The 27,587-nt window shown below is 47.6% G+C and overlaps 1 protein-coding gene across 3 annotated transcripts; it reads right to left on the reverse strand.

Moving 5' to 3' along the window:
• Positions 1-11,007: 11,007 nt before the first annotated feature.
• On the reverse strand, positions 11,008-26,179 carry PRPSAP2 (phosphoribosyl pyrophosphate synthetase associated protein 2). Of its 3 annotated transcripts, XM_084216205.1 has the most exons (12): positions 26,064-26,177; positions 23,829-23,948; positions 23,253-23,403; positions 22,131-22,183; positions 21,940-22,006; positions 21,176-21,348; positions 20,143-20,258; positions 16,691-16,746; positions 14,269-14,417; positions 13,255-13,325; positions 12,160-12,306; positions 11,008-11,647 (listed from the first exon to the last, which is right to left on the reverse strand). In XM_084216205.1, exons 3-12 carry the CDS (start codon positions 23,369-23,371, stop codon positions 11,489-11,491), a joined length of 1,110 nt encoding a protein of 369 aa, XP_084072331.1. In that variant the 5' UTR covers positions 23,372-23,403; positions 23,829-23,948; positions 26,064-26,177; the 3' UTR covers positions 11,008-11,488. The 3 variants fall into 3 exon arrangements, with proteins under 3 accessions (XP_084072331.1, XP_084072332.1, XP_084072333.1); XM_084216206.1 differs by lacking the exon at positions 23,829-23,948 and having other exon boundaries at positions 26,064-26,179; XM_084216207.1 differs by lacking the exons at positions 21,940-22,006; positions 23,829-23,948; positions 26,064-26,177 and having other exon boundaries at positions 23,253-23,333.
• Between the last annotated feature and the right edge of the window lie 1,408 nt (positions 26,180-27,587).

The raw sequence follows: 27,587 nt of genomic DNA on the forward strand, positions 1-27,587 counted from the left end.
CAGCTCCTCATCCCAGAATGCTGCCTGGAAAAGGAGGGATCGTCCATGATCGTGTTTTCTTCTGGTTATTTAAGAGACTCTTCTGTTACCATTTTGCACAGCAGGTCCCACTGCAGTCTGCCCTCCCTTTGGAGGGTGACCCGTGTCCTGGGACAAAGACTCCTCAAGGGACCCACCTCTTTTAAACTTGTACTGTAAAAAAGCAACCTGTTCATTAAAGCTCCCGGGTCCCATGGCAGGAGAGCCTTGCCTAAGACTATTAAAATGCAAGATTAGGTGGCCTTGGACTCAATAAACTGCAGCTCAAGGTGCCTTGGCACTAATGGCCAGCCAAATATTTTTTACCCCCCCCCCAAGCATTTCCCCAGCACCCTCATGTGCTCCCATCCCCAAACCTCCAGCAACCAGTAAAAGAAAAATAAGAATATAAATATAAATGCCCCTTTTCACGGCATTTTTCCTAGGAAATGGGAGCCAAGCTCCGAGCCTGAGCCCTGACAAGGAATATGTGCCATGAACAAGCCCTCACAAGCGAGCCCCCAAGCCCTTGGCAGCTGCCCCTTGCTCCTCCTCAGCACTGCCAACCAGCCTTGGGCTATGCCCTGGCTCCCCACCGCCTCCCTGCTCCTGGGGGGCACGGCCTGAACCCTCCCTGCAGCTCCCCCAGTACCTCCAGCAGGAGAATTTTGGAGCCAGAGGCATCACTTTTAGGAGGGAGGGATGGGAGGCACCCACCCTGTTCCCCACTCCCACCCAGGCAGCAGCCTGGGGAGATGAGCAGGGAGGGGCACTGGCACCCCCAAAGCCAGGGCAGCTGCTGAGGCTTGGCAGGGGAGAGGAGGCTCCAGAGCCCTCAGGGAGGGAAGAGACAAAGCAAGGCCCAGGAGCATCCCTTGGTGCATTCCCCACAGCTGGGGCTGCTGTCAGATCTCACCCTGGATCCCCTCCATCCCTGCCCTGCAGCCCCTCTGCTCTGTCCCCTCGGAGCAGCAGGGTCAGTGGGAATGTGCTCCTGGGCAATCTCCCTCCCAAGGACCCTCCCCACCAGTGCTGCTGTCCTCACTCCAAGTGCAAATCCCCCAGACATCAGCACTGGGATCACCACTCCAGCCTGAGCAAATCCCAATTCCCTCCCTCCTCTTCCACTGTCCCCTCCTGTCTGGGATCAGCTTTCCCTGCAGCCCTGCCCTCACCCCCCTGGCCTGAGGCTTTTGGGGAGCTGGCAAAGGGCCATCCCCCACCACATTCCCCCCCATCCATCCCCCTGTGTTTCACAGGGAGTCAGCACTGGGAGCTGCTCCTGCTCTTGCACAAGCAGCCAAACCTGGCCCCCCTCCAGGGCTGGGTTTATCCCGGCGCCGGCTCCTCCCGGGCTCTGCCTGGGCGTTGGGCACCAACAAAGGCTCTCCAGAGGCACAGAGCCAGTGCTGAAAGCAGAGATTTGTGCCTGGGGCTGCAGACCTGCTCCCTTCCCAAAGGTGTTCCCCAGAAAGTCACAGCACCCACGCCTGCCAAGGAGGAAGGGCAGGGAAAGCCCTGCAGGCAGCAGGAGAGGGATGGCAGAGGCTGGGATGCAGCACAGGGGCTCTGCTGGGGTTAAATCCCTGTGGGGAATGGCAGGGGGGGTGGGATGGGCCCAGTCTGTCTCATCTGTGATGCCACAGCTGGGAAGAGCCAGCACCAAGGTCTGTGTTCAGCAAAGGGGGTTTAAACTGACAGAGGGCAGGGTTGGATGGGATATTGGGAAGGAATTGTTCACTGGGAGGGCCTGGCACAGGCGCCCAGAGCAGCTGTGGCTGCCCCTGGATCCCTGGCAGTGCCCAAGGCCAGGCTGGATGGGGCTTGGAGCAGCCTGGGACAGTGGAAGGTGTCCCTGCCATGGCAGGGGGAGATGAGATTTAAGGTCCCAATTCATCCTGGGGTTCTACTGAGAGTCCTTTATCAGCTGAGCCTGACAGGAGCTGGAGCAAACCGAGCACCCTCGGGGCACACCCACCTCCAGGTCCTGGGGCCTCCTGAGACCTGGGGAAAACCTGTGCAACCAGCAGCTTTCCTCTGGCTGCCCCGGATCCTCCCCTGGGCCAAGCACCCTCAGCTCCCTGCAAACACCGTGCCACGTTCGCAGGCGGCAAAGCCAAAACAAACCAGGCTCTGCAGCTCCCCCAGGGGATTTTCCAGGCTTTGCCTACCTGCCCTCCTCCTCTGGCTCCTCTGCACAGCTGCACCTGGCAGAGACAATCCTCAGAGAGCCCCACGGCCAAGGACAGCTCCAAACAATTCCAAACAATTCCCAGCATCCAGGCACTGCGGCCACTGCTCGGGTCTGCCTGACAGGCAAAGTCCTGCTGTGCCTGGAGCAGCTCTGTGCTGCTGTTGGGGTGGTTAAATGCCACTGTCCCTTCTCTAGAAAGCCTCTGTCCTTTCATCTGACTTTTGTAAATATGCCTTGCTGCATTCAGGGCTCGGCTTTGGCACAGGGGAGCAGCTGCACGACTGGGCTGGGGCTGCTCCCACCTCCACAGCTCTGGGGCAGAGCCTTTCCCACCTGCCTGCCTGCACAGCCTTCCCCAGGAGATGCTGGGAATCATCTCCAGAGAGCCTCTAGAAATCATCCTCTGTAGTTAAACACCTGCCTTTGAAGCTGGGAGCTGACTTTTTGCTTCCTGCTCCTCAGGGCCAGGAGCCCCGGTGGCAGAGCCAGGCTGATGAAAGCTCCCAGCCTCCCAAGGATGCTGTGGGGCAGAAAAAGGGGAGACACAACAGTGCTGGGGGTTCAGGAAGGGCTGGTGATGAATCATCCTCACTCCAACCTGGAGCAGGGCACCAGGGTCCAGACCCAGCCCTGCAGCAGTGCCTTGTTCCCCCAGCACCTCCTGCCAGGCACATCCCAGGGCTCTGGGATCCTCTTTGGAGACCCCGCCAAAACTCCTGGAGCAGAACTGGGAATTCTGCTTTGCTGTCAAACCAAAATTGTTTGGGTTGGAGGGGACCTTCAGGACCATCACATTCACTCCCTGCCATGGGCATGGACACCTTCCACGGTCCCAGAGTGCTCCAAGCCCTGTCCAGCCTGGCCTTGGACACTGCCAGGGATGGGACAGCCACAGCTTCCCCGTGCCAGGGTCCCCCACCCTCCCAGGGAGGGATTTTTTTCCTTTGTATCCAATCTAAATCTCTCCTTTTTAATTTAAAACCATTCCCCCTTGTCCTATCACGATCTCCCCATATAAAAAGTGGGTCTCCCTCTTTTTCATAAACCATTTAATTATGAGAAAGCCACGTTCAGGTCCCCATGGAGCCCTTTCTGAAACCCTGTGGCACACATCAGGACGATTCTGAACCCCAGGGAGTGGCAGTGTCACAGCCCACCCTGCCCAGCCGCAGGGAGCAGAGGCACAGGCAGCTCCCAGCCTTGTGGAAATGAGAAATAAAGCAGAGACCCAGAGCTGGGACACCTCCTTCAGCAAAAGCCGTGGCACCATGGGAGGACAGGACCTGGCACAGTGACAGTGGCAGTGCCACCAGCACATCTCCACGCAGAGCTGAGCTCAGCTATCCCCAGCTCCCAGCTGGGGCATCTTCACAAAAACCTTGTTTGGGGAAGGGAATGAGGCCAGAAGGGGCAGGAAGAGGCAAGAAGAGCTGATCCACACCCTGGCCCCGAGCTGAGATGGGTTCCCACAGCCAAGAGAGCAGCTCTGATTTGACATCTCCTCACACACCTCCCAGCAGCAGGGCTGTCCTGCCCTGTCATGTGGGAGCAGTCTCTGGGGATTAGGAGGGTGCTGGGCAGGTTGTTTCCCATGTCACCCCTCCTTGCCCAGCTCTGTCCCAGCACATTCCACATGGAGCTGGACCAGCATCAGGCCGTGGAGAGGGGCCCTGCAGGATCATGCAGGGGAAGAGCAGAGGTGTGAGCTGCCCAGGAGGGGAGCACACATCCAGCTTCAGCACAGCACAAAAGCTGTTCCCCAGTGCCTGAGCCCACAGTGTTAGACACAAGCTCAGTTAAATCAAATCAAACCGGCCAGAAGAGCACTTACACCATGATCCTGAGGATCCTAATTCAGGGCCTCTTCCACGGCATCTGGACCAGGCTTTTCACCACAGCCATGCCAGGCATTCCCAAGGGAGGCACTGCCTGTCCTCAGCTGCACTTTGTGTGTCTGGGAGAGTCCTTGTCAGCACCAGGAAGGAATTCAGCCCTGCAATGACCTCCTGAAGAGGAACCAACTCATGGGCAATCACGCCATGACCTCCACCAGTGGCTCCTCAAATATTTTCCCACTGCAAATGCAATCCAACCCCAGCTTGATACCCCCGAGCAGCCCTACAAGAGGTCAGCTGAAGCCCTCATCCAGCACAAGGTGCAGTGACAAGGCAGAAAAGCCCCAGCCAAGGGCTCTCAGCCACCTCCTCCCAACACAGCCTGAAGTGGGAACCCAAAACAGTCTCAGCTTTCCTAGCACAGTGCCAGCCAAGCATCCTTGGTGTCTTTCAGAGCTCCTCAGGTCCCTCAGAGGGATCCATCACTTGCCACGTCAGCACCAGCCAGGAATTTTTCTCCCCACTTCATTTTCTCCCCCTTCTCCAGCAACCCTTCCCCACAGCCCAGCTGGAAGATTCAGCCCTGGACAAGAGATTTCATCATTGCTTCTCCTGGATTTCTCAATGCTTAATCATTTTTGCAGTCGTCTGCAAATGAGTCGAAGCCTTTGCTATGAGGAAGCAGAGGAATCTCCTCCTCCCTTCCTGGTAATTCTGCAAGGGTGGGAAAAAATAAAAGCACATGTGACCGAGGCATTAATAAGACATCCCAAATACAAAAACAAGCTAATTAAAACCAGGCATGACCTATTCATAAAATAAGTTCCTTTCAACCTCAAGAAGAGAGGAGAAGCCTTTGAAGTCAGGCTTCATAATCCAGAGAGGTCCCTGCCTCCACCAGTGACCTCACCTGGAAACTTGTTCTTGCCCAACTGTCACTAAAGCCTTCCCAATAAAAGCTGGCTTTGGAGACAGCTTGGGATGAACAATTGGTGAAGCCAGGAGCTCGGTAGAACGAGTTCCTCAGGGTACAGAGGAGTCTCCAGGGGCTCTTTGCCAAGGCTGGGATGCCTGTGCAACTCCTCACGTGTTCCCAGCCGGGTGGGAAACCATCTCCCAGCAGGATTTTGGGCTGCCCTGCTGCACCCTGCCAGGAAATGTGGAAGGTTGGGGTCCAGCAAAAGGAGATTTCCAGAAGAGGAGGCTCTGCCAGAAAGAAGAGCTGAGGGAGCAGCACTGATGCAGTGTCTCAGCTTGGGAGAACATGGAGCAAAAACCCATCTGTAAACACAACATCTGCAGGGAGAGGAGGCAGGAAGAGCCCAGATAACCCCGGGCTTGAGGCAGCCCCAGCAAGGACCAAAGAAACCTCTGGGGACACAGCCCTGCCTAATTGCCCCGAGTTTCACACTTCCCTCCCACACTCCCATTGCGGGCACCACGGGGATGGGGACATCAGGGATGGGGACATCGGGCCAGTTTGGCAACGCCCCTGGTGTCTGCAGACACTCATCCCAGCCCACTGCTGGAAACAGCCATTGTCTGTAGGATTTACTGTGAATGCAGCCAGATGCCAAGATAATCCCCTCATTAGCCTGGTTCCTCTTCTGCTGCATCCTGCCTGACTCAGAGATCAGAGAAAGCTCAGCAGACCAAAGAAAGGACAGCAGTGGCTGAGGGAAGGCTCAGGAAGAGCAGTTTGGGAGTGTCCATGGGGCTCCAAACACAAGGCTGAGTGGAGAAGGGCCCGGAGAGCTGCAGAGGCTCCTGTGGAGCAGGCACTGCACAGGGGTCACCTGCAGGTTCCTCTGGGGTCAGGCAAGAGGTGACACCACAGCCACCTCCTGAGCTGAGAGGAAGGACATCCATCAAAACCAAGGGAGCAAGCATGTCCCCATGGCTCAGCAGGACATCAGCTGGTGAGGGAAGAGGGGACTGGGGGGATGCCTGGGAAGAGACTGAAACCTCAAGCTAGCCATGATCACTTTCTTCAAATTCAGGCCAGCAAGAACAAACCATCCCAGCACAAATCCTATCCCAGCTTCCTTTCCTTTTAAATGCCAGCAGGGATCTGTGAGAGCCCCACAGATGACAGAGCCAGGGACCACAGACACACAGGAGCTCCAGCACATCCCCTGAGCTCCTCCTGATCTTTGCTGGGAGATGTGACCCACGAGGGGAGAGACTTTCAACAGTTTACTGGATACCAGGACAACCAGAGATTAATCCAAGTGTCTCTGTCCAAACTTGCAAACTGAACTTGTGCTCCAAAAGATGATTTCAGGAATAGTGCTGTAGGATTTTTCAACACCATATATGACTGGGATATAAAGAATATTAGTTAGTTGTATGGAAGGATGCCCTCCAGCAGGACAGAGCACGGGTTTGTGGGGGAAATACAGGGCTCAGCTGCAGCAACAGTCACCAGTGCCACCTCTGCCACTCTGGGAGCCCTGAGGTGGTGGAAAGGGCTGCTGTGTCCCTGTAATCTGCCTGTTAAAGCCTCCTGCCCAGGGTCAGAGAGCAGCTCAGGAGGGGAGACAGGGCTCTGCTGGAGCTGGGGATTCCCAGCAGCAGCACTGGGCTCTGTCCCAGGCAGATCCAGCCTCTCCCTGTGCATGAAGCACTGGTGGATGTGCACAGAGCCCGGTTTTGGGCTGCTCCACCCGCCACAGCCCTCGGAGGGACATCCAGAGGATCCCCCCAAAGCTCAGCCCAGGGCCTGGGGCTGCAGAAACGTCGTGCAGGGAGCCATGGCACATCCAGAGCCACTGGGTGAACACAGGGACAGACACTGAGCGCCTCCTGCCTCAGCCTCTGCTCTGCAAAAGCACTTTTCCTGCAGCCAGCCACCTGCAAAAGCACATTTCTTTTAGCCCCAGCAGGGCCCAGGTCAGATCCACCTGTTCCATCAGAGCAGGGTTGCTCCCTGAGGCAGGTTTCCTTTCTCTCCAGCTTTTCTGAGCTCTTTGCTCTTGATCTCTGTCTCGCTGTCTCCAGCCCCCCAGGGCTGTCTGTGCCAGGCCCTCTCCTGCCTGCCCTAGACCTGGTATCACAGGCTCTTGAGCTGTTTTACCTCGGATAAACTCTTCCCATGGTTACCAGCGTGAGCAGAGGCTGCACACAGGGAGCTGTCAATGAGGTTAAAACGAGGGGAAAGCATCCCTGTGGAAAAGTGCCTGATTTCCAGGCACTGTACAGGCTTGAATATCCTGGAGCTGCAGCAAGGCTTCCTTTCCTCAGAAAATCCAGGAGACCCAAAGGAATTAATTCATTCCCACTTCAGTCCCTGGCTGTCCCAGGTCCTTTGGGAATGCTGGAAAGCATCACTGCCAGAGCCTGGAGACAAACCCAGGCAATGCAGCCCAACCTTTTGTCCCACTGCTTCCTGAGCATCCTGCAGTAGATGCTCTCCCCGTTTATCTATACAAGGTCTGAACCCAAAAATAACCTTCTGCTAGCTGGAAATGAGTCCTGGATTGGTCACCCCTTCAGCTCCTGATCAGACATTTCCCACCTACTCCTTGAGCACCACAAATCGCTGCCTTTTTTTTTTTTTTTTTTTTTCCCTCCAGGACCCAAGGACTTTGGGGGAAGCAGGGAATGGGTGACCTATTCCGCCACGTCCCTGTTAGGACCTGCAGAGGCTGGATTAGGAACACGGCTCCAAAATCTCCTTTTCCCTGAGCACCTGGAAGGAGCTGAGCTGACTCCAACCTCACCGTAGGACACTGGAGAAAGCTGAGTTAGCAGGGCTGTGTTAATTACCCCCTGCGCGGCTCCTCCCAAACCTTTCGAGACTGTGAAATGGCCCATCTGCTGCGACACAGCTCATTGTCTTAATCACACGACACATTTGTGACATTCCGCCCGGAGCCGGCGACAGCGACTCCCCGGCGGGGCCCCGAGCTCTCGCTGCCGGCCAAGAGCGAGGCACCGGTTGCGGGAGCAGGGGAGGAGCTGCAGGTGCTCCCGGTGCTGTGCCAGCCGGACCAGCTTTGGTGCTTCCCCAAGGGATAACTCAGGAAAAGGAGGTGGAAAAAATAAGGGGGGAACTGGAGCAACAGGGCACAGATGTCCCCGTGGTTACTAAAAGTAAAGTGTGGCCAAAGAGCCCCCATGTGGGGTGAGGGATGTGTGTGTTTTTAGCAAGAAAATCCTTTAGCACATAAAATTCAGGTAGCTGAATGTGATGCTCCCACAACTTGGCTCATCTGGACATCCCTGCTGGGTGTGGGATTGACTTTCTTGTCTCCAGGAGGACGAGGAGCCACACGTTGCTGTGTTTGCCACCAACCCTGTGCAAGGAGAGGGACCAATAGCCAGGTTGTCAAGATCAGACAGAAATAAGAGGGGGAAAAACCAAACTTGGGACAGCCATAGTTTGCTGGAGTCACCAGGGGCATGCAGGAATGGTGGAGATGGATGTTTGGCCCCACAGATCCCTCCCCAGGCTTGGAGCAGCTTGTGGGAAAACTCAACGAACTCCAGCATCCTCTGTGCAATGAGAAGGGAAACACAGCTCCAAGGACATCAATTCTGGCAGGAGGAAGTGGACAGGGTGGGGGATTCAGTGGGGCTGATGTCCCTGTGCCCAGGGTGTCACAAGACAGACACTGGTGTGTCTGTACTTACTGGCCACCAGGCCATGTCACTCCCAGCAAGGAAACAGCCACTGATGGTGCTCCTGTTCACCCTGCAGGAAGACTGGAAGGAGGAAAGATCAGCACAGAGCACCCTTTCCCTAAAACCCAGACAAATCACTAGGACCCAAGTCTCCCAGACAAGAAGCAAAGAGACAGGAGACTCGATAATTAATGGGAGCTCTGCAACTCCAGCTTAATTACACCAAACGGTGGCTGCACCCCAGGTACCTGGAGCCATGAATAGCAAAAGGAAGCACCTGGAGAGGAAGCACCAGGGAGGATGTTCCTGTCCTAGTGCCATCCCCAGCAGACAGGTTGGCTAATAGGACACAGCTTTGGCCGGGATTTTTCTGCAAGGCAGAATAAATGCAATTGGAGAGTCTTTATCTGAGGCTGCTGTAGCTGATCGTTGTTGCTGTTATCAGGGCTGTTATCAGGGCATTTGGCTCAACACCCTGTAATAGAGCAGGGGCAGAGGTGCTCACACCCAGCAGACAGAGGCTGGGGGAGAGATGGTTAATTGGTTAATTCTGTGGTTAATTCCATCTTGCTCCCAGGCTCTAGGAGCCTTTCCATAGGGGGTGAAAGGGGCAGAGGATTCATACAAAACAGAGCAAGTCACAGAACCCCAGAATGGTTTGGATTGGAAGGGACCTTAAATCTCATCCCGTTCCAAACACCCTCCACTGTCCCAGGCTGCTCCAAGCCCCATCCAACCTGGCTTTGGACAATCCCAGGGGTCCAGGGGCAGCCACAGCTTCTCTGAACAACCTGTGCCAGGGCCTCACCTCCCTCACAGGGAGGAATTTCTTCCCAATATTCCATCTAACCCTGCCCTCTGTAGTGGGAAGCCATTCCCCCTTGTCCTGTCACTCCAAGCTCTTGTCCAAAGTTCCTCTCCAGCTCTCCTGGAGCCCCTTTAGGCACTGGAAGGGGCTCTAGGGTATCCCCAGACCTCTCTCTTCTCCAGATGAACACCCCCAGCTCTCCCAGCCTTTTAAATCCCTGGTGATTCCACCACTGCTCTGGGCAGTCTGTGCCAATGCTTGACAACCCCTCCCATGAGATTTTCCCTAATATCCAACCTAACCTCTCCTGGTGCAATTTGAGATTGTTTGCTCATGTTAACTGGGAGAAAAGACCAACCCTCACCTGCATCCTCCTGTGAGGGAGCTGTGGAGAGAGGAAGACAGCAATTCCTCTAAAGGCCATCACAACACAGGCACAGGAAACCCCCCTTAGAATCCCTTGTTTTGGGGTACTTAGCCATCAGGTTGCCGCACTGGATGCTTGTCTGGCTCATTCCCAAGTGGCAGCACACCTCCACCACAAGGTCTCACTAATAAAATAAACAGGGTGCAGTTAATATGCCCATCACTGAGCCAGGTCAGCATTCCTCCTCTCTTTGAAGGAGCCGCAGCAGCTCCGCACATCCCTGAGAGGAACCGACCTTCCCCCTCAGTGCTCAGCTGGAATTTGACCTGCATTAACACATCCAAAGTACCCACACGTGTCAATAAATCAGCCTGGTGTATCCATTAACATTAAGAAAAGCACCTGGTTTTATCCTTTCAAGTCAATGAACCCTCCAAAGTCCTTGGAAGTTTGTCTCCAACATAGAAGCGGTGTCAACAAAGGTTAATTTTCACTTCTGAACACGCCAAAAGCTTTATACTCATTTGTAGGACATGATGGAAAGATTAAACCAAACAGCTTCTAAATGCTCATCAATTCCACCACTGTTTTCTCTGCAACAGGTGAGGAACTTGGAGTCTCTGGGACTGGGAGCTGCTGCCTGGCAGCCAGCCGGCCATTCCACCCACACCTGCCCAAGGAGGGCTGGGAAAACAAACCTGGACAAGTTCAGCTCTGCTCTATGCCGTAGCTTTTAGCTCATCCACGCATTCAGGGCAGGCAAGAAACCTCAAAAAAACCCCCTTGTTTACGTGGCATGAGCTGGTTTGGATTTTACCAGCTGGAATCTACAGCCCCCACAATATTCCCAAGTCAAAGAGGCACAGAATGGTTTGGGCTGGGAAGGATCATCTCATTCCAAAACCCTGCCATGGGCAGGGACACCTTCCACTATCCCAGGTGGCTCCAAGCCCCATCCAGCCTGGCCCTGGACACTTCCAGGGATCCAGGGGCAGCCACAGCTTCTCTGGGAATCTGTGCTATGGTCTGAGCAATTCCCTGTTGCTCCCTGACATCCACCTGCCATATTTAAGGACACACAGTTTAGAAGACAAAGGAGCTGCACATGAACATTTTTAGAAAGCTCACACAAAACAAGTTTTTATTCTTTGTCGCAGAAAATAAATACAGGTGCATATTCCATATGCTTTTCTATAAAAGCACTCCTACAAAATCACTGGACTGCATACAACAGTACAACCTTTTTGGCTTTTAAAATGCAAATATTATACAGTCACTTCATTTTATTATCATTTAAAGCACTTGTAGCAAGCAGCTTTGGAAAAGGAATGCTTAATTTAGAAGCCAAATTCTTGCCTCAAGTGTTTTGTGGGATTTTTCCATCATGTATAGTGCAACTAACCTAAAAGCAACTAGAACAGTTTTTCTGTAAAACGTTTATTCCCACCAATCCCCCCCAACTCCAAAAACCCCTGCAAAGGAAAAAAAAATTTTTCTTAAAAACTGTTCTACCTTGATACTTAAACCAAGAGAAAACAAGAAGTGGCTCAATGGAAATATTAAGGTAAGCACAATGCTTCACAGCTCACTCTCTGTTCACTTCCAGTTTGGCCCGGGGTGTTTATTTAGAGAAAGAAGCTTTAATCATCCACTCCTATATTCCTGAAAAGGTAGGACATGGACTCCCCATTGTGGATCCTGCGAATGGCTTCTGACAGGATCATGCTGATATCCACAGTCTTGATTTTAGGGCACTGAAGTTTTTGTATTTCATGTGGAATTGTGTTTGTAACCACCACCTACAGGAAGAAGAAATGGTCAGGAAGACGTAGCTCTTTTGTTTTCCACCTTTTATACTGGAAGGGTGAAAGGGAGTTTTACAGATCCCACAAAACCACCCTTGGCTGACAAAACAACATCTTACAGTATTGTCAGGGTCACAGTGTCAGGAAGAGCCATGTGTTGCCACAGGTTCCCTGTATCCATGGATACTAATGGATACTGTCCCTCCTTCCTTTCATTCTGCCACACAGATCCAGAGGAGGTACAGAAATATCCCACCCACTAAAGAGAAAGGAGTGTTGATACTGACAGTCCAGCATCTCATCACTTCCCACATTTCCTACTGCTATAGTTTAAAGACATGTGGATGCTAATGTTCCAGCACACAATTCCATAGTAAGAAAGCCTGAACCAGGAACCTCCCATCCAAATCCTTAATGCCAGCATATGTCAATAACCAATTCAGAAGAAAACGGCTTGCTTTGAAAAGCCCCAGATCCCTTGATCAGAGATCAAACCCCGCACTTACTTCATCGATGGCAGACTCCTCGATCAGCCGGGGAGCATCTGAGGACAGCAGGCCATGGGTGGCCATGACAAAGATCTTGTAGGCCCCTCTCTCCTTGAGGGTCTCAGCTGCGGCCAGAAAGGTGTCAACGTCATCTATGATGTCATCCTGCCAAAATCCCAGAGTCACTGAGGGTTCACCACATCAGACAGACCAACACAGCACATCTGACTGACAGCACAGCTAAACAACTGCAACAAACCCCAAACTATCAGAAAATTGCTCTTTTCCTTGACAAACCCAGAGGTTACACTCTGCTTTAGAGAAAAGTGCATCAAGGAATGATAGAATGGCCTGGGTTGGAAGGAACCTGAAAGATCATCTCATTCCAAGCCCTGCCACGGGCAGGGACACCTCCCACTAGAGCTGGTTGCTCAGAGTTCCACATAGCCTGGCCTTGAATGCTTCCAGGGATGGGGCAGCCACAGCTGCCCCCACAGGGAAAAATTTCTCCCTTATATCCAATCTAACCCTACTCTCCTGTAAGTCTGAAGCCATTCCCCCTTGTCCTCTCACTGCAGGCCCCTATAAATAATCTCTCTCCATCTTTCTTGCAGGCTCTGCTCAGGCACTGGACAGCCACAGTTAGGTCACCCCAGATCCTTCTCTTTTCCAGGCTGAACAATCCCAGCTCTCTCAGCCTTTCCTCACAGCAGAGGTTCTCCATCCCTCTGATCATCTTGGAGGCCTCCTCCACACCTGTTCCAACAAGTGCACGTCCATCACCTCAGCTCCACTGGCATTTCCAAACCCAGCAGTAGGAACAGGGTGATTCTCCCCTCCTCCTGTGGGGTACATGCAGCACCTGAACCCCTTCAGGTAACCACTGAACAGAATTCCACCTGCTCTGCTCATGGAAACAAGGTCCCAATGCTGCTTCCAGAGTGGATCCCTTCAGAGCTCCCAGCCAGCTGTGTGAGTGTGCTCAGTGCTGCCCCATCCTATCAGAAGTCCACCAGCAGCCAAAGTTTAGTGGCTGATACAGAACAGCTACTTGATTTCTGCAACTTTGACATATTTGATATAATTTAAGAAAACTGATGGCATCTCACTTACCACAATGATAGCTATTCTTCCTCCTACATCTCCAACAACTGTGATGGGTGGTTTTTCCTTGGGAATCAGCACTGATTAATGGCAGATGTTTTCAGAGGGGTAGAAAGGAAAAGGAAAAGAGGAAGTTTATATAATTTATTTGAACTATGGAAATGTCTGATGGGTCACCACTATTAGAGACATGAAGTGGCAACTATTTCAACATCATTATTGAATGAAAACCAGCAGGATTCTAATACATAAATATTTTTAAAGCTTAGTTAATATTTTAACTATATTCATTTCTACCTGAATTATTTACCAATTCAATTAATTCTTAATTTCAGCACAGAAACAGAGTGGCTTGCAGACACAAGCAGTTCAGACACTCACACTGGGTTTATGCCCTGCAGTTTTGGTGGTGCAGCTGTAGGTCACATCCACACTCAAGCAAGAAGGAATCTGTAGTATTTGCAGGGAACCCCCGATGAGGGGGAGAGAAATGATGTATTTGATTTTATTTTATTAGAAGGCTAATTAATTATTTTATTATACTATTTTATTCTATATTATATTACACTATATTACATTATAACTAAACTGAATCTGCTAAGCACTTAACTTTGCACACAACTGCACAGAACTTGTGACTGTCAGCCAACAGTCCCAACACACACATACAGACTCTTGGCCCTGATAGGCCAAGGAAATAAAACACCATTACTTTGGGTAAACAATTTCTATATTGCATTCTACTTTTGCACAAACACAGGTACAGCAAATGAAAAGAATTATTTTTCCTTTCTCTGAGGTTCAAAGAATATGAAACCCAGAAATTTCCTTGGGAAGAATTGTGCCTTGCTTTTCTCTGTGAGGAGAAATGTGGCGACAGGAATCATCTTCTGCCCACTAGGAAAGATGAATTTTTTTTTTCCTCTGTGAAGAACCACTCCTTTTAGCCAATCCATCCCTGCCAAACCCAATCCCTAAACCCACAAAACCACCAGGTAACACCTTCCCCCCACACTTACTTACTGGGGATCTCCAAGCTGGGGTGGATAGCAGCCACGTATTTGGCTGTGGGAGGGGAGTGCCGACCGTCCACCATGTCAGACTCAGCATCCTGAGCTTCCCCGTGGATCACGGCGATCCCCAACCGCAAGCGCTCGGCAAACGACTGGGCCCTGCAGGGAAAGGGTTAAAACACCAGGACAAGGTTACATTTCAAATAACTCACCTGTGTGCAACCCTAACCTCCTTCAATTTTATTGCTAATGTTTCAGAGGGAAGTCAAACGATCCTAAAATTTTAGGAGAATTCCCAGAAGAAATCGGTTGCCCCTCAGTATCTTTTTTTATCAGGTTTGTTAAAGTCAGAGTAACCTTCAAAGTGTCCATATGGGCCTTAAAGCAAGAGGATGAATGCTGCAAGTCACAAAATGCTGACTACTCCCTTCTGCTTTGCCCAAGAGCCAAAATAACACTTCCCAGCCTTCAGGGATCCCCTGCTTTAGCAGGACACATCTAATAGTAACCAAGAACAGCCTTGATGTCTGGATTGTCTGCATTTAATAGGAAAAAAAATACTCCTATGAAAAGAGAAAACAAGTGCTCACCCATTTATTTAGTAATAAATAAAGACAATATCCCTGACCTGCTGACACATAACCTGAGATACCCTGTGAAAAGGGGATCCAGATGATCACTCTGCCTGACAAACCACACTTGGGAGTTGAACAGCTTGGATTTTTTAATTAGCTAACATGAAGTTCCTTCACACTGCAGTATTTCTTCAACTAAAATTAGAAATTTCTGTAAAGAGTGTAAGGTTAGTTGGGGGAGTGAGGAAAGCAGAGAGTCAGGAAAATAGGAATTTGCATCCCAGATATTGGAAGCAGCAAACACCAATTAGCACATCTATCCATCCCACCTGACCTTGCACTCCCAAGAGTTTGGGATCCTGCCTAAGCCACCCATCCAGGTCTCCTCTGGTCCAAGCAAGCCCAGCACATCCAGAGTGATTCACTCTGCTCCAACATCAGCACCTCAGACCAGTGCCTGAATCACCTCCTCTTCCTTAAGCCTTACTTCACTACCCAAACAATACAAAGTCCAGACAATAATTTGCCCATCGTGATACTCAGTTAATTAAAAATGAAGAATCTTCCACCCTGTGGTTATCATACAGTTGCAATATTTTTGCAAGTAGTTAATTGCAGGTAATTATTATTACAAACAATAAGAGTTATGACTTCACAGGAATTATCCTATCAATAAAACCATATTAATTACCTTAAAATGCAGTATTAAACTGAATAAAGTTCAAAGTAACAGCCAAATGATTTCTTAATTTCCCAGTGAGCTCAGAAACCACAGAGACATTCTGAACTTCAACACACAAAGGTTCTTTTTCACAAGCAGGTATTCATCAAAAGTATTTTCCTAGATTGTTTTCAGCCTGGATTAGGCCGAAACATCCAATTATCTGTCTCCCAACACAATGTAACTCTTCACATACTGCCCTTAAATACTCATAGGTCCATGTGAAGAAGCTAAACAATATACTTCTGGGATCCTCTCCTCCACAAATCACTACATGATGTGCAACTCATCTGTCTATTTGCTGGCATTGACAATTACTGGATAAGCATTAAAATGCTGCAATAAACACTTGCCTCCACCCAAGAGGCAATACTGACACCGTGGAAAAGAAATGGAAAAGAAACAAATGTAAAATTACCTGGCCAAAACAAAAGAAATCACAAAAAGTACTGCTGGAGAAAAAGATGACAAAAGGTGGTTTGTTACAGAAAATAAGGAAAACACAGACTATCACAATCTGTTGGCATGGAAGTCCAAATATCTTTTCAACAAACTCTTGGTTTGTCACCACAGCAAATACAGCCTCTCTTAAAACATCATCCAGCTCTTAGAGCACCTGCTGACAGCACTGTAATTCCAGAGTTTAGGAACAGTCAACTGAAAAGCTTCATGGATTAAGAACAGTCATTCAACCACCAAAGACTTCACGATCACAATCATCTCAAACAGCAGACCCAGATTCACCATCTGTGTTTAGGATCTGATCAGCCATGTTCTTAGTTATGCCTATGTTAATAAACTCATCTGGATTAATGGCATTACACTTCCAGCCACTCTTCCTCATTTACAGCAGATTTATAATGTAAATGCACACAAATATAACATGATTAAAAATCTGCTTAATCATAAGCACTGCACTAAATTACCACATCCTTTTGTATGGTTTTTTGGTGCTCTCCTTAGATTTATTATGATTACAGCAATGATGTAAAAACTACATAGCTGACAGAGGAGAATTGGGAGGGGTGGGAAGGCTGCATCTTCTAATCATTGAGTGTTTGTCCTTCACTTGATCCTAAGAACAAAATCCCGACAGAGATTTCCTGCTCTAAGGCAAGAGAGCAGATCTTACCCACCTCTTTGCAGACGCAGGAGATTTGGCCACAATTACAGCATTCCTGTAGTCTGGTATCTGTAGTAAATAACAGATAGCAATGTCCACTTCATATCTTTAGACAAATTTAAACTCAGTAAGAATCAGAGAACTTTATTTTGCCAGAAGAATTTTAAGCATTGAACATTTTACCTAAGAAAGAAACCTCAAGAATCCATGGTACGTGATCAGGGTTGACAGCTCAAGAAAAACATGTATTTAGAAAATTCAGATATTAACTTCAGACTGTACCTTTTATAAACTCCATTTTACAGCACAAATAACAGAAAAATAACTGCTTTAGGACATCAGCATTACACCCACAAGTGTTAAAAGAAACAGGAAACCATCAAAATTAAAGTTTCCTGTTCAACCTAAATTGTCTTTCATCACTAAAACCCAGCATTTTACAACTTCCTATTGTCTTATAGAGTACCCCAAGAAAAGTCACACCTCTCCATCACATCACACTGACTCTTTCTCTGGACCATCAGAAGGGATAAAACTTCCACAGTCACTGCACTGATCCTGAAGGCTCAGTCTCACAGTGCTGCAAACTCTGCCACACTGGTCAGCACCAAGTCTGGGTTTCCCTCTGATGTCTGACAGGTGCTCCAGTCAGGCTTCATAAGCACAGTCTGCTCCTGAGTTTGCTGCCCCTGCCCCAGCTCATATTGGTTTTTCACTCCAGACTTCTGATCCCCATTTAACCAGCATTTTAGTCCCCATCTCTCCGAAGTCTCTTATCCTCAATTTCGACTCCACATCAGATTCATCTGGTTTGTAACTTCCCAAGCATTCCACCATCCACACTTCCAGCTCTCCTTTCCGACAGCAACTACAACTGCACTCCCTCTGGTATCTCACTGGACCCCACTCCTTGCAAACTCAGCATCTTCCTTCACTGTGCTGCCCTGGGATGATCCATCTCTATGGAGAGCAGCTTAAAGAACCTGTCTGTCCTTCTGGCCAAAAAGCACAGTCCTGAGCCAAGCAAAGTCCTACAGAGCAGGTCCAGTCCTCAGAATCCCAGTGTTAAGGGATGGAAGACTCTTCATTAAACACCTGCAAACTGATCTGTTAGGGGTGGAATTCACAGATTTGTGGGGATGACACCTTGTCATGCAGCTCACCACCTTGTCAGATACCAAATACCCATTCTAGAGCAGAGATATACTTGGGGTTTTTGCCAACACAGGCTAAGTAAGTTCTTCCACAATCTGATCCACAATATACAAACTGCACTGACTGATTATTTCCAAAACTCTACCTGAAATGGGCATGGGAAAGAAAAAATAAGTTCTGAATTTGGGCAAGGGCTCAACCAACAGAAAATAAGAAATTTTCTGAGGACGTCAGGGAACATTAATAATCCACAATGTTAGTAACTCCACCTATAAAGTGGGAATTCAGCACGTTCTGTCCTTGACAAACATTGAGTTATACAAGAGGCTACAAAGATTAACATGACGGAAGGTATGGACAAGGCAGGGCCTGTCACTTGACATAATAAAGGCTTTGATCTAGTTCAGACACCATTGCCTCATTTTTATTTTTCCTCTGCCAAATTAACACATTTGTTCCCAGCTGTTCAAAACTGAAGTCAGAAAGTCAGAAATGTCATCCCAAAGACTCTGAGGTGTCAACATGTTCATGTAACAAAAGGCTGTGTCACTCTGGGATTAACACCTGCTAAAAGGAAAGAGAAGCCACGAAGTATCCAACATTTGCCAAGCACACCAAACTAAACACCCAACTATTTTCGTATCACAGGAATTTCACTGATTGCACTGTCCTCATCCCAGAACAGCAAGTGATTCTCTTCACATCTAGGCATAAATTTCCAACAGGAAACAACGACAAGCCTTCATTCTCCTAGCTTTCAGTGAGATGTTTTTTAACTGACTTTCATTCCTATCAACTGGACTCCATTTCATGCCCCAAAGTACATCCCATCATGATTCCCACAGATTTGAAAGCTCTGGCATTCCCAGTGCAGAATATCCAGCAAGTTGTGGCCACCAGGAACTGGAGATGAATACTAAATTCCTCCTGAGCAATGGTTCAAAAGCACAGATACTATAAAAGATCTGACTGGTGAACGTACTTGCTAGTACAGAGCCCGTGATCAGATCCATTCAGTTAACTCTGGTTTTAGAAAATCCCCTCATGGATGTGCAGAGGGATGAAAAACTGAAAGTATCTTTTAAAACTTCTCTACACATACTTCAGATCTCTACAAATGGTCATTTGTTAGCTTGCACAGCAGTGTCAGACTCAAAGCTGCAACAATTCTCTGTAAACCACTGAAAGCTCAGGAATCAAAATGTGCTTCAAGACCAAATCAGGACCATGATCTTGTTGTTATTGACCATAAATCACACTTTCAAGCAACACATGAAGGCAAAACTTATCTTGTGTCTGTGTATTTGGTTTTCCACTTTTGTGGGGTTTTTTTGTTTTTTTTTTTTAAGTTAGGAAGTGCTTACAATGTGCAATACTTCTTTCCTGGAACACAAGATGAATGACTGTGGCAAAGCCAGAGCCTGGAGTTTTGTTCTGCCATTCTCTTTGACTCTATTACCAAATGAAATTATAATGAGGAATTCAAACAGATTTTAATACTGTCATAACAAAATCACGTTGGTTTGGGTTTCTTTAAGGGGGTGGGGTGGGGTGTGTTTTGTTTTCTAAATTGAGGCATTTGTACCTTTATAAAAAGAAATAGCTTGGATTCAAAACCAAGAGTGAGCTAAACCTTTTCTCTCACCAGGAAGAAAGCATTTGCTTTATTCCAAATTACCATTAGTCAGAGGCTTAAGGTGCATCTTATACCTACAATTATCATTAGCACATTTTACACAGGCCAATCTACCAGTAGCACTTCTCAAAACCCTTATAAAAATAAGATGGAGAAACGGAGGCACAGAACATCCCAAGTTAAGCTCCTCAAGTCAAGACACGCAGTCTGAACTAACAGTGAGAGAGATTTCCATCCACCAGCCTGATTTTCAGAGCACAATCAATAGTCTCTCTTAGTTTACAACTTCCAAACTGTTTCTTATTATGTGATTTAAATTTATGCCCACACAAGCACCCCATCCCATAAATATCAAGGAAACTGGTAACAGGAAAGGAAGAGGACATCGAGAGCAAGAAAATGCTAATTTTTTTCAGTGTTAGGGGAATATATCTAAGAGAAAAACCAGCACTGCTGCAAGGGTAAGAAAACACCAGCTCTTCAAAAATGCAAAAGTTAAATGTGGGGAAGAGAAGAACCAACAGTTCCCAACATCACCCTCTGCCCCAACTGACCATTCTCCCCTTAAAATTCAGTTTGAAGAGTTAATCTTTTCAGAGGGATTTGTTTCAGATGCCCTGAGACAGGACAAAAAGGAATTTAAAAAACCAACTGTAATAAAAGGCCTTCCTCACCTCTTCTTGGATGTACTGGAGTAAAAATGGAGATGCTCTCAAGTTATCAACTGGAATATTGAAGAAACCCTGAATTTCCTTCTGATGTAGATCCATGGTAATAAGATGAGTTAGTCCTTTAAAATAAAATAGTAAGACATACAGAGAAGCACATCAAGAAAAGTAAGAAGAGCAGACACTTTATTTTTCTAAGTTTCACTGCAGTTTGTCCAGAAAATCTCTAAGCTGCATGAGAACAGTAAGTGAAAATACACACTAAATTAATTTTAGTCCCTCTTAAGCACACTGGCATTAACGTGTTTTGAGGCTTCTAGAGTGACTTTTTTAAAAGAACCTCAGAACACTGCACATAACTGACTCTGCAGTGCCACACTGAGGCAGGCAAGATCCTTCTCCACTGGACACGGAACAAAATGGAAGCACTCATTTGTCCTATGTCACACAGCGAGACCCTGGCATGCTCATTAGTTCTGAACTCCTGAAAAATGGGCCAAGCTCCTAATCAAAAACCACTTCTCTCAAAAATAACAGCCCAGATCCCACAGTTTGTTATAACTGCCTGCTTTTTCCCAAGGATGGGAGTGAAAGAAGTAGAAAATGTGTTGAAGGCTGTGAAAATGAATAATCTCATTCTCCCACATGGTCTCAAATGTAAAGGACAAAGTGCATTCATCCAACAAGTAAAAAACAAGACAGAAATGACAAGGCACAACTGTTTCAGACTGCAGGAAAGGCAAAGGATGGTATTATGAGAGGTGGATACCACAGCCCAAAGCAGCTCAGCACAGAAGACTCATTTTGCCAGCTCAGTACAACTCGATGTAAAATGGTTTTATCAAATTTGGGTTTTTTATGAACTCGTAATTTGGAAACATGTCTAATTACATTCTCCTTTTTACGTAGGTTTTAAACACATGAAAAGCTTGGCAGTTATTTTTAAACAGAGTCCAAACTGGAGTACAGATCTCTCCAAACCTGGAAGCTGACAGGAGGAGCCCCCCTTGCTCTGATTTAAGGACAGCCACATTCTTACCAGCTTTGCACATCATCGAGGCCAGCAATTTGGAGACAATGGAGCCCCTTTTCCTCATCTTGCACTGTTTGCTGTAGGGGAAGTAAGGAACCACTCCAATAATGCTTTTGGCACAGGAGGTTTTACATGCATACACCATGATCAGGAGCTCCATGATCGTGGTATTCACATCCCTGCAACGAGAAACATCTGCTCCTGTAGCTGGTGCATAAAAATCCCCTATTCACCACAGTATTCACACCCAGCAGAGATGGAGAGGGCATATTTTTAGAGAACTGGTCATCAGCTAAGATCTACGTTTCTGCTGCCATTAAAAAAAAGTCTTAGCATTTGTAAAGTTCTTTTCACATAAAATTAAAGAATTTCTAAATCACAGGACACATTGCCCAGGAAACATTCCTCCTACATCTTAACTTTGTGATGGTGCTAGAGACAGGGAGCTGAGAAGAGAAGAATTTAAAGAGATAGACATAAGCAAAAGAATACACTTAGGGAAGGAATGCAGAGACCAAGGGGAAGGCTTTATTGATATAGTCACTAAAAATTAAAATTGTAGAAGCTACTTTATGCCAAAGCTGTCTTTCTGTATATATAAAAAACCCAACAAAACCAATACCCAAAACTCTCCACAAGCCTCTATCTAGTTAATATAAGCTTATTACACTGCATCACAAACACAAAAGGTGATTAAAAATGAAAACAAAAGCATTGCTGTGGACAGCCCACATCAAATGCTAGCACAGGGTCTTTAAACAGTTACTCACTTTGAAACTGTTTGGATGATAAATACATCCTTTCCTCTCACAGACTCCTGAATCTGCACTCGTGTTTCTGCCAAGAAGAGAAATATGTAATATTTGCAAGAGCAAAACTCTTTTTAGAGTCTAAGAAAAAGGGAACCAATACACTCAGATCAGGTCAGGTGCACTTCCAGTTTTGCTAATTAAATGCTCACCTCTGTTTGCCTCTTGATAAACCTGAACCTTCCCCATCTCAACTCCCAGGCGCCTGCAGGAACAGAAATAAGGTAGAAGTCAGTAAGGGGAGAGGAAGGGCAAATCAAATGTAAATCCCATATAATGCAACAGTTACTGAAACGGCAGCATTCTATGGGAGAAAACCAAGGGAAGAAAATCCCAAAGCATAAAACCAGTAATTACAGCGAACATCTCTTTAAAAAGCACAGACAAATCCCAAAAGCTGCACTGCAGACTATGCTAAACTTATTTTCCAGTCAAGCTCAGAACAAGCAGCAGGAAAAAAAAATGCTGCTGAAAAAATGTAACATTTTGTAATTTTTAATATATTTCCTGCCCTCCATATATATATATATATACACACACGTGGCAACATACATGTGTACAATATTTGCACTCTTTCTTGAGGAAAGAGTAGCAAGCACTATTTTATGGATAATGGAAGAATAATATCTGCTGTATTTATTCCTTGTCAGCATTAGCTAGACCCCATCACTACAAAGAGACCAGAGTATGCTCTGCATTCAGGCTTAAATTCTTTCTACACATAACCTGAGTTCCTTTGCACTCCCCTTTATCCTCCTATCACACCTAACTTTGGGTAAATAAGCCTCTGGAAGAAATCCATCTTGTCTAATATTCCCAGTAATGTTATGCATCCTAATTAGCACAGTAAAAATGTACTTAAGTCCTAAAAGTTCTGCTACAGCTATTCATGGATTTATGCTAAAGAAATGTTCCCATCCAAAATATACAGAGAGCAGGAGGGATGTAGCTTTCCTGTCTAAAAATACCCCACTACAAGGAGTGAAAACTTCTGCCATGATGATTTATCACTATGCAAACATTAATTATCCCACAAGCTTCCTATAAAATGCTGCAGCCAGTCACAGCCTGCCACGGAACAATTCAAACACAAATTACTCTCTCTGTTATTGAGCTGTTGAAATATCCTCTCCTATAGAGCAAACTTCATATTCTTGCAAATCATGGCCATTTTCCCATGTAACTTTCCTTAAATAAGGATAAAGAGTGTCCAGTAAAACAAATCCCATCAGAATAACCCCAAGATGGGAAGATTCCCTGCAGACTTTACTTACTCAGCAATCCTCTTGGACAGTTCCATGCATGAGGAATTGGAATTAGCTGAGAACAGCACCAGCCCACCCTTGGTGATATTCATGATGGCCCCAATTTCAGTTGATGGCACACAAAACATCAACCCTAAGTTGTTTTGCCGCTTCTAAAAGACTGCAAGAGATCGAAAGTCATTTAAATCCATGTTAAAAAAACAAAACAAAACAAAACACGTTTGCTCTATTTAGAAAGTGTAGTCTCCCAGAACCCTTATCCCAGCATCCTTAAAATCTGTTATCCCCACTTGAACAGCTTCCCTACAGCTTTCCAAAGATCCCCCAGGACCACGTTCTAGCACCAAGGTTTTTTTCCTTTTTAACTGTTTTCTTCAGGCTATCATCCAGTAACACTGATACTTTTTTTCCATCACCTTGTCCAGTTCATTTTCCAGAACTGAGCAACATGTATTGACTTTTCCAAAATCACAAAGACAGTCTGGGGTAGAATTGAGCTAAAAAGAGCTCCTGGGCCCTGGCTAGAAGAGTCTATTTCCAAAGTTGAATCTCTTCCCATTACTTTCCAGTAACTTATAAACTTACAAATAAGGATGAAATGTAAGGAAGAATTCAATAAAGCTGGCAGCTGTAAATAATGACCTCTTGCACAGCAAATCCACTTGCTGAAGCAGCTGTTGTCATTCTTTGAAAGCAATATTTCTCCTGTGAAAACAGGAGAAAAATATCAGGAGGAAATCAGTATAATTTGGTTTCTGCTTCAAATAAGGGCACAAACCACTAATCTCACCAAGGACTTGATGGGATTCCATGTTTTTATTATTCTTTGTAAATCACATTTTCATGGTTACTTCTACTATAAAATTTTAGTCAAATAAAAGGTAAAAAAAAAGATCCCATCGACCAGCAGCCTTGGATAGAGGGAGGCAGCATTCAACTCAAAATCCTGCTGCACTTCACCTCTGCTGCATAAATAATCCAATCCTTCATCATCCATTTCAGCATTATTTAGGAGATTGGAAATATGAAATACGAGTGGCATAATTTAAACCAAAGTAAACAGAAGTTACAGCTAAATCTGTAACTTCTTTCCTGGTAAACACCTCCCTGCTGAGAAACAGAATTATCTAACAGTCACATGTAATTGGTTAGAAAAAGCTGATGATGTATCAACTTTTAAGTACTCCAAAACAACAACAAAAAGAAGAGTTTTGTATTTACAGGAACAGCTGCCTAGGTCGGTAATGAAACTCCTTCACACGTCCTTTACAACCTAACAGTCTGGCTCAGTTTAACTGTCAGATTCACTCTTGTGAAGACCCAAAGTCAAGTCAGGAACTTCCTAAGAACAAATCTACTGGTGCCAAGGCTGAGCTGTGCTCAGCTGCCATGAATGAAAACCTGCCTATCATCAGAACTGTGCAGAGAACTGCACACACCGACAGCTTCAGCCCCCAGCAAGTCTGAATGTTTCACTGCACTAAAACCAGAGGGGCCCCTAAAGCAAGACCTCTATCCATCTCAAATTAAATACCTAAAAAAAACCCCATTTCTTAGCTAGTGTTTGTCTGCTCTGCTGCTCACTCACTCCCTGCAACTCCCAGCTGCCAACTAATGGCCATCACCCATCAAATATTCATGATAGTGTTCAAGATCCATCTCAGCTCCACCAGTGCGAGCACAGACCTGAAATGCTTTGAGGTCTGAGAAAAGCACCTGAGAGCACCCTGCTTGCGTGCCTAGATGGGAACAGAGTGGAGGCAACTTTCTGTATTACTAAAAGCATTCACAGTGTGTTCAGGTGTATTTTTATCCAGTTGTGTGTTTCTTTGTTCCATAGATTAGGGAAATGAGGAGCTCATTAAGAGATCTGAAAAGATGAGTTGTTGGCTCCCAACTATAGCTGAGGGTGCACTTTACACCACAATATACTGATGTATTTACAAGCAACAGAGAACACTGCTCTTCACGTTATTGTAGGTCAAGGACTTTCTTGTGGATGTACTTCAGCAGCTACAAGTGGGCTATGGTGCGTGTGGGCAGGGAAGTTGCGTTTCAAGAGTAATATGGATATATCAACCTTCAAACAGGTGTTGGGTGAAAGCAAGCTCACAAAACTTTATTAGATGTGCAAAGGCATAACTCCAGAGGGGTACATGGCACAATAACCCTCTGGTTTGAGGTGGGCCAACCTTCCAAGGTTGAACACAAGCACAGAACAGGCTGCAGCACAAGCACCTGCCTTTCCTTTTGGGCTGCACACGATTACACACGCACATCACGATGAGCACAACAATTAGTGGGCACACATGGCTTTATGCCTCCATCAACTGAGCATGTCCACACAGAAAGCAACAGAGGCAGGAATAACTGGATGGGATAAGGAATGGAGCCCATGGGATTGAGGCAATCTGCATCCTCTCCCCAATCTCCCCACAGGGAATTTCCCCGTCCCTCCACACTCACCGATCCTCGTGGGCTAAGAGACCCTTCCAGCCCACACCTCCCTCCAGTCCTTCGGATGCTCCAGGTGGGTCGCACAGGCCCCGTGCTCCCCGTGGATCCCATCCCTCCGCCCCGAGAGCGGCCCGGGCACGCCGCAGCCCCACGCCGCTGCCCCTCACCTGTGGGACCTGCGGGCAGCCCGAGCAACCCCAAAAAGGGGCAGCCCAGGAGAGGATCTCCATCCCCTGAGCGAAGGGCGACCTAGCCCATTCCTCAGGCATCGGAACCCCGTGTGGGGAAGGGGGATGTCCTGCCCTCACACAGCCGGCTGAACTGGGCTGAGCGGGCGGAAGCGCCCCTCGCTGAATGCCTTACCTGCCGGCTCCGGCCCCCCGGCCCCGGGAGAAGGCGGCCCGGCCGGAGGGGAAGGAGGGGGAGAGGCAGAGGCGGCGGCGGAGCTTAGCCCCTCCGGTGCTCCGCGGGCAAGATGGCGGCGGGGCGTGAGGGAGGGAGCGCGGGCGGGCGGGGCGGGCCCGAGGCGACGCCCCCCCCCCCCCCCCCCCCCCGCCTTCCCCCGCCGCGCTGAGGGGAGCGGGCGCCATCTTTCCCCTCAGCCCCCGTGCTGCTCGGCCCCGTGCTCCTGGGCACCGGGACGGGGGCTCGGAGTCACAGAGTTTTAGGCTTTTCGAATCGTCAGTGTTGGAAAAGACCTTCAGGATCATCCAGTCCGACCGTCAACGCAGCAGTACCACGAAACCACATCGGATGCCTCCACCACCTGCCTGGGTACCTATGGCAATGCCTGGCCACACGGACAATGAAAAGAATTTTTTTAATATCTAATCTGAATCTCCCATGTGTCAGCTTGAGGCCATTTTCAAGACCAGCCCCCTCCTCACTACAACATCCTTTCAGGGAGCTGAAGACAATGATAAGGGCCCTGAGTATCCTCCAGAGTAAAGAAACCCAGCTCAGCCATCCCTTATAAAATACGTTTTTCCAGACCCATCATGAGCCTTGTTGACCTTTGCAACAAAAAAGGAAGTGCAGATCTCAATCCGCAGCTGGGAAGACCCCAGCACCACAATTCAGCTGCCCCCCACCAAAAATTAACCCCTGGTGCAAAATCCATGTGGAATAATGCAGTGATATCCACAGCGTGCCATTATTTTGGAGCTCCCACATCTGCATCCCCACCAGAGAGGGATGGAAGGGTTGCTCCATCCCTGCTAGACACCGAGCTACCATCTGGCCTTTGCCATCAGCAGTGTTTATGGAAAAAGAGGCATTTCTGCAAAGTAAATTAAGAACAGAAACTATCAGTGGCGTCTCAGTTCCTTGTCAAAAGCGCGCATGATTTATCCAGAGTCCTTTCAGACTCTCCTTGCCACATGCATCGGCTGAACTGCACAAAGATTCTTTTGACATCTGAAATGAAGCTCTTATTTCAGTCACCCTGTTTAAAAGGAAAAAAAAAAACAAAACAAAAAAAAGCTTTATCCCAAGATACCCATGACAAGCTGCTTTGAGGAAGTTACAGTCAACCCACACAGACACACATCCCTCCTTTAAATACAAAACCCAAACACCATGTTTTTTCCCCAGACTGCGCAGTTAGAACCTGTTTTAAATTACCCTGCTCAGTACGCCCAAGTTGAGCAGCATTTTGTGGATCAGAATTTTAGCATTTAGCGTAAAGCTATAAAGGTACTTTCCACTGCAGCTTTTCTCACAAAAAGCAATTAAATTTGCTTATTCCTGGACTGCAGGGTACATTGGAGCAAGGCTGATCATCCCAGCAGATATTTCTGCCCACTCTGGCCTTAACATAAAAGAGGAGGAAAAGCCACAGGCAAGCTCACCAAACACGACTGCGAAGGGACAACATTAAATTCATAG

This window comes from Fringilla coelebs (assembly GCF_963513975.1).
Source record: "Fringilla coelebs genome assembly, chromosome: 16".
Classification (NCBI taxonomy): Eukaryota; Metazoa; Chordata; class Aves; order Passeriformes; family Fringillidae; genus Fringilla; species Fringilla coelebs.

Excerpts from the sequence above, each read along its gene's own strand:
- PRPSAP2 (XM_084216206.1), bottom strand. The coding sequence starts at position 23,371 with ATGTTTTGTGTGCCATCAACTGAAATTGGGGCCATCATGAATATCACC. Across the intron at positions 20,259-21,175 it reads CTCGATGATGTGCAAAGCTG|GACTAACTCATCTTATTACC; the intron begins GTAAGAATGTGG and ends TTTATTTTAAAG. Across the intron at positions 13,326-14,268 it reads CCCCAGCTTGGAGATCCCCA|TGCTGATTCCCAAGGAAAAA; the intron begins GTAAGTAAGTGT and ends GCCATTAATCAG.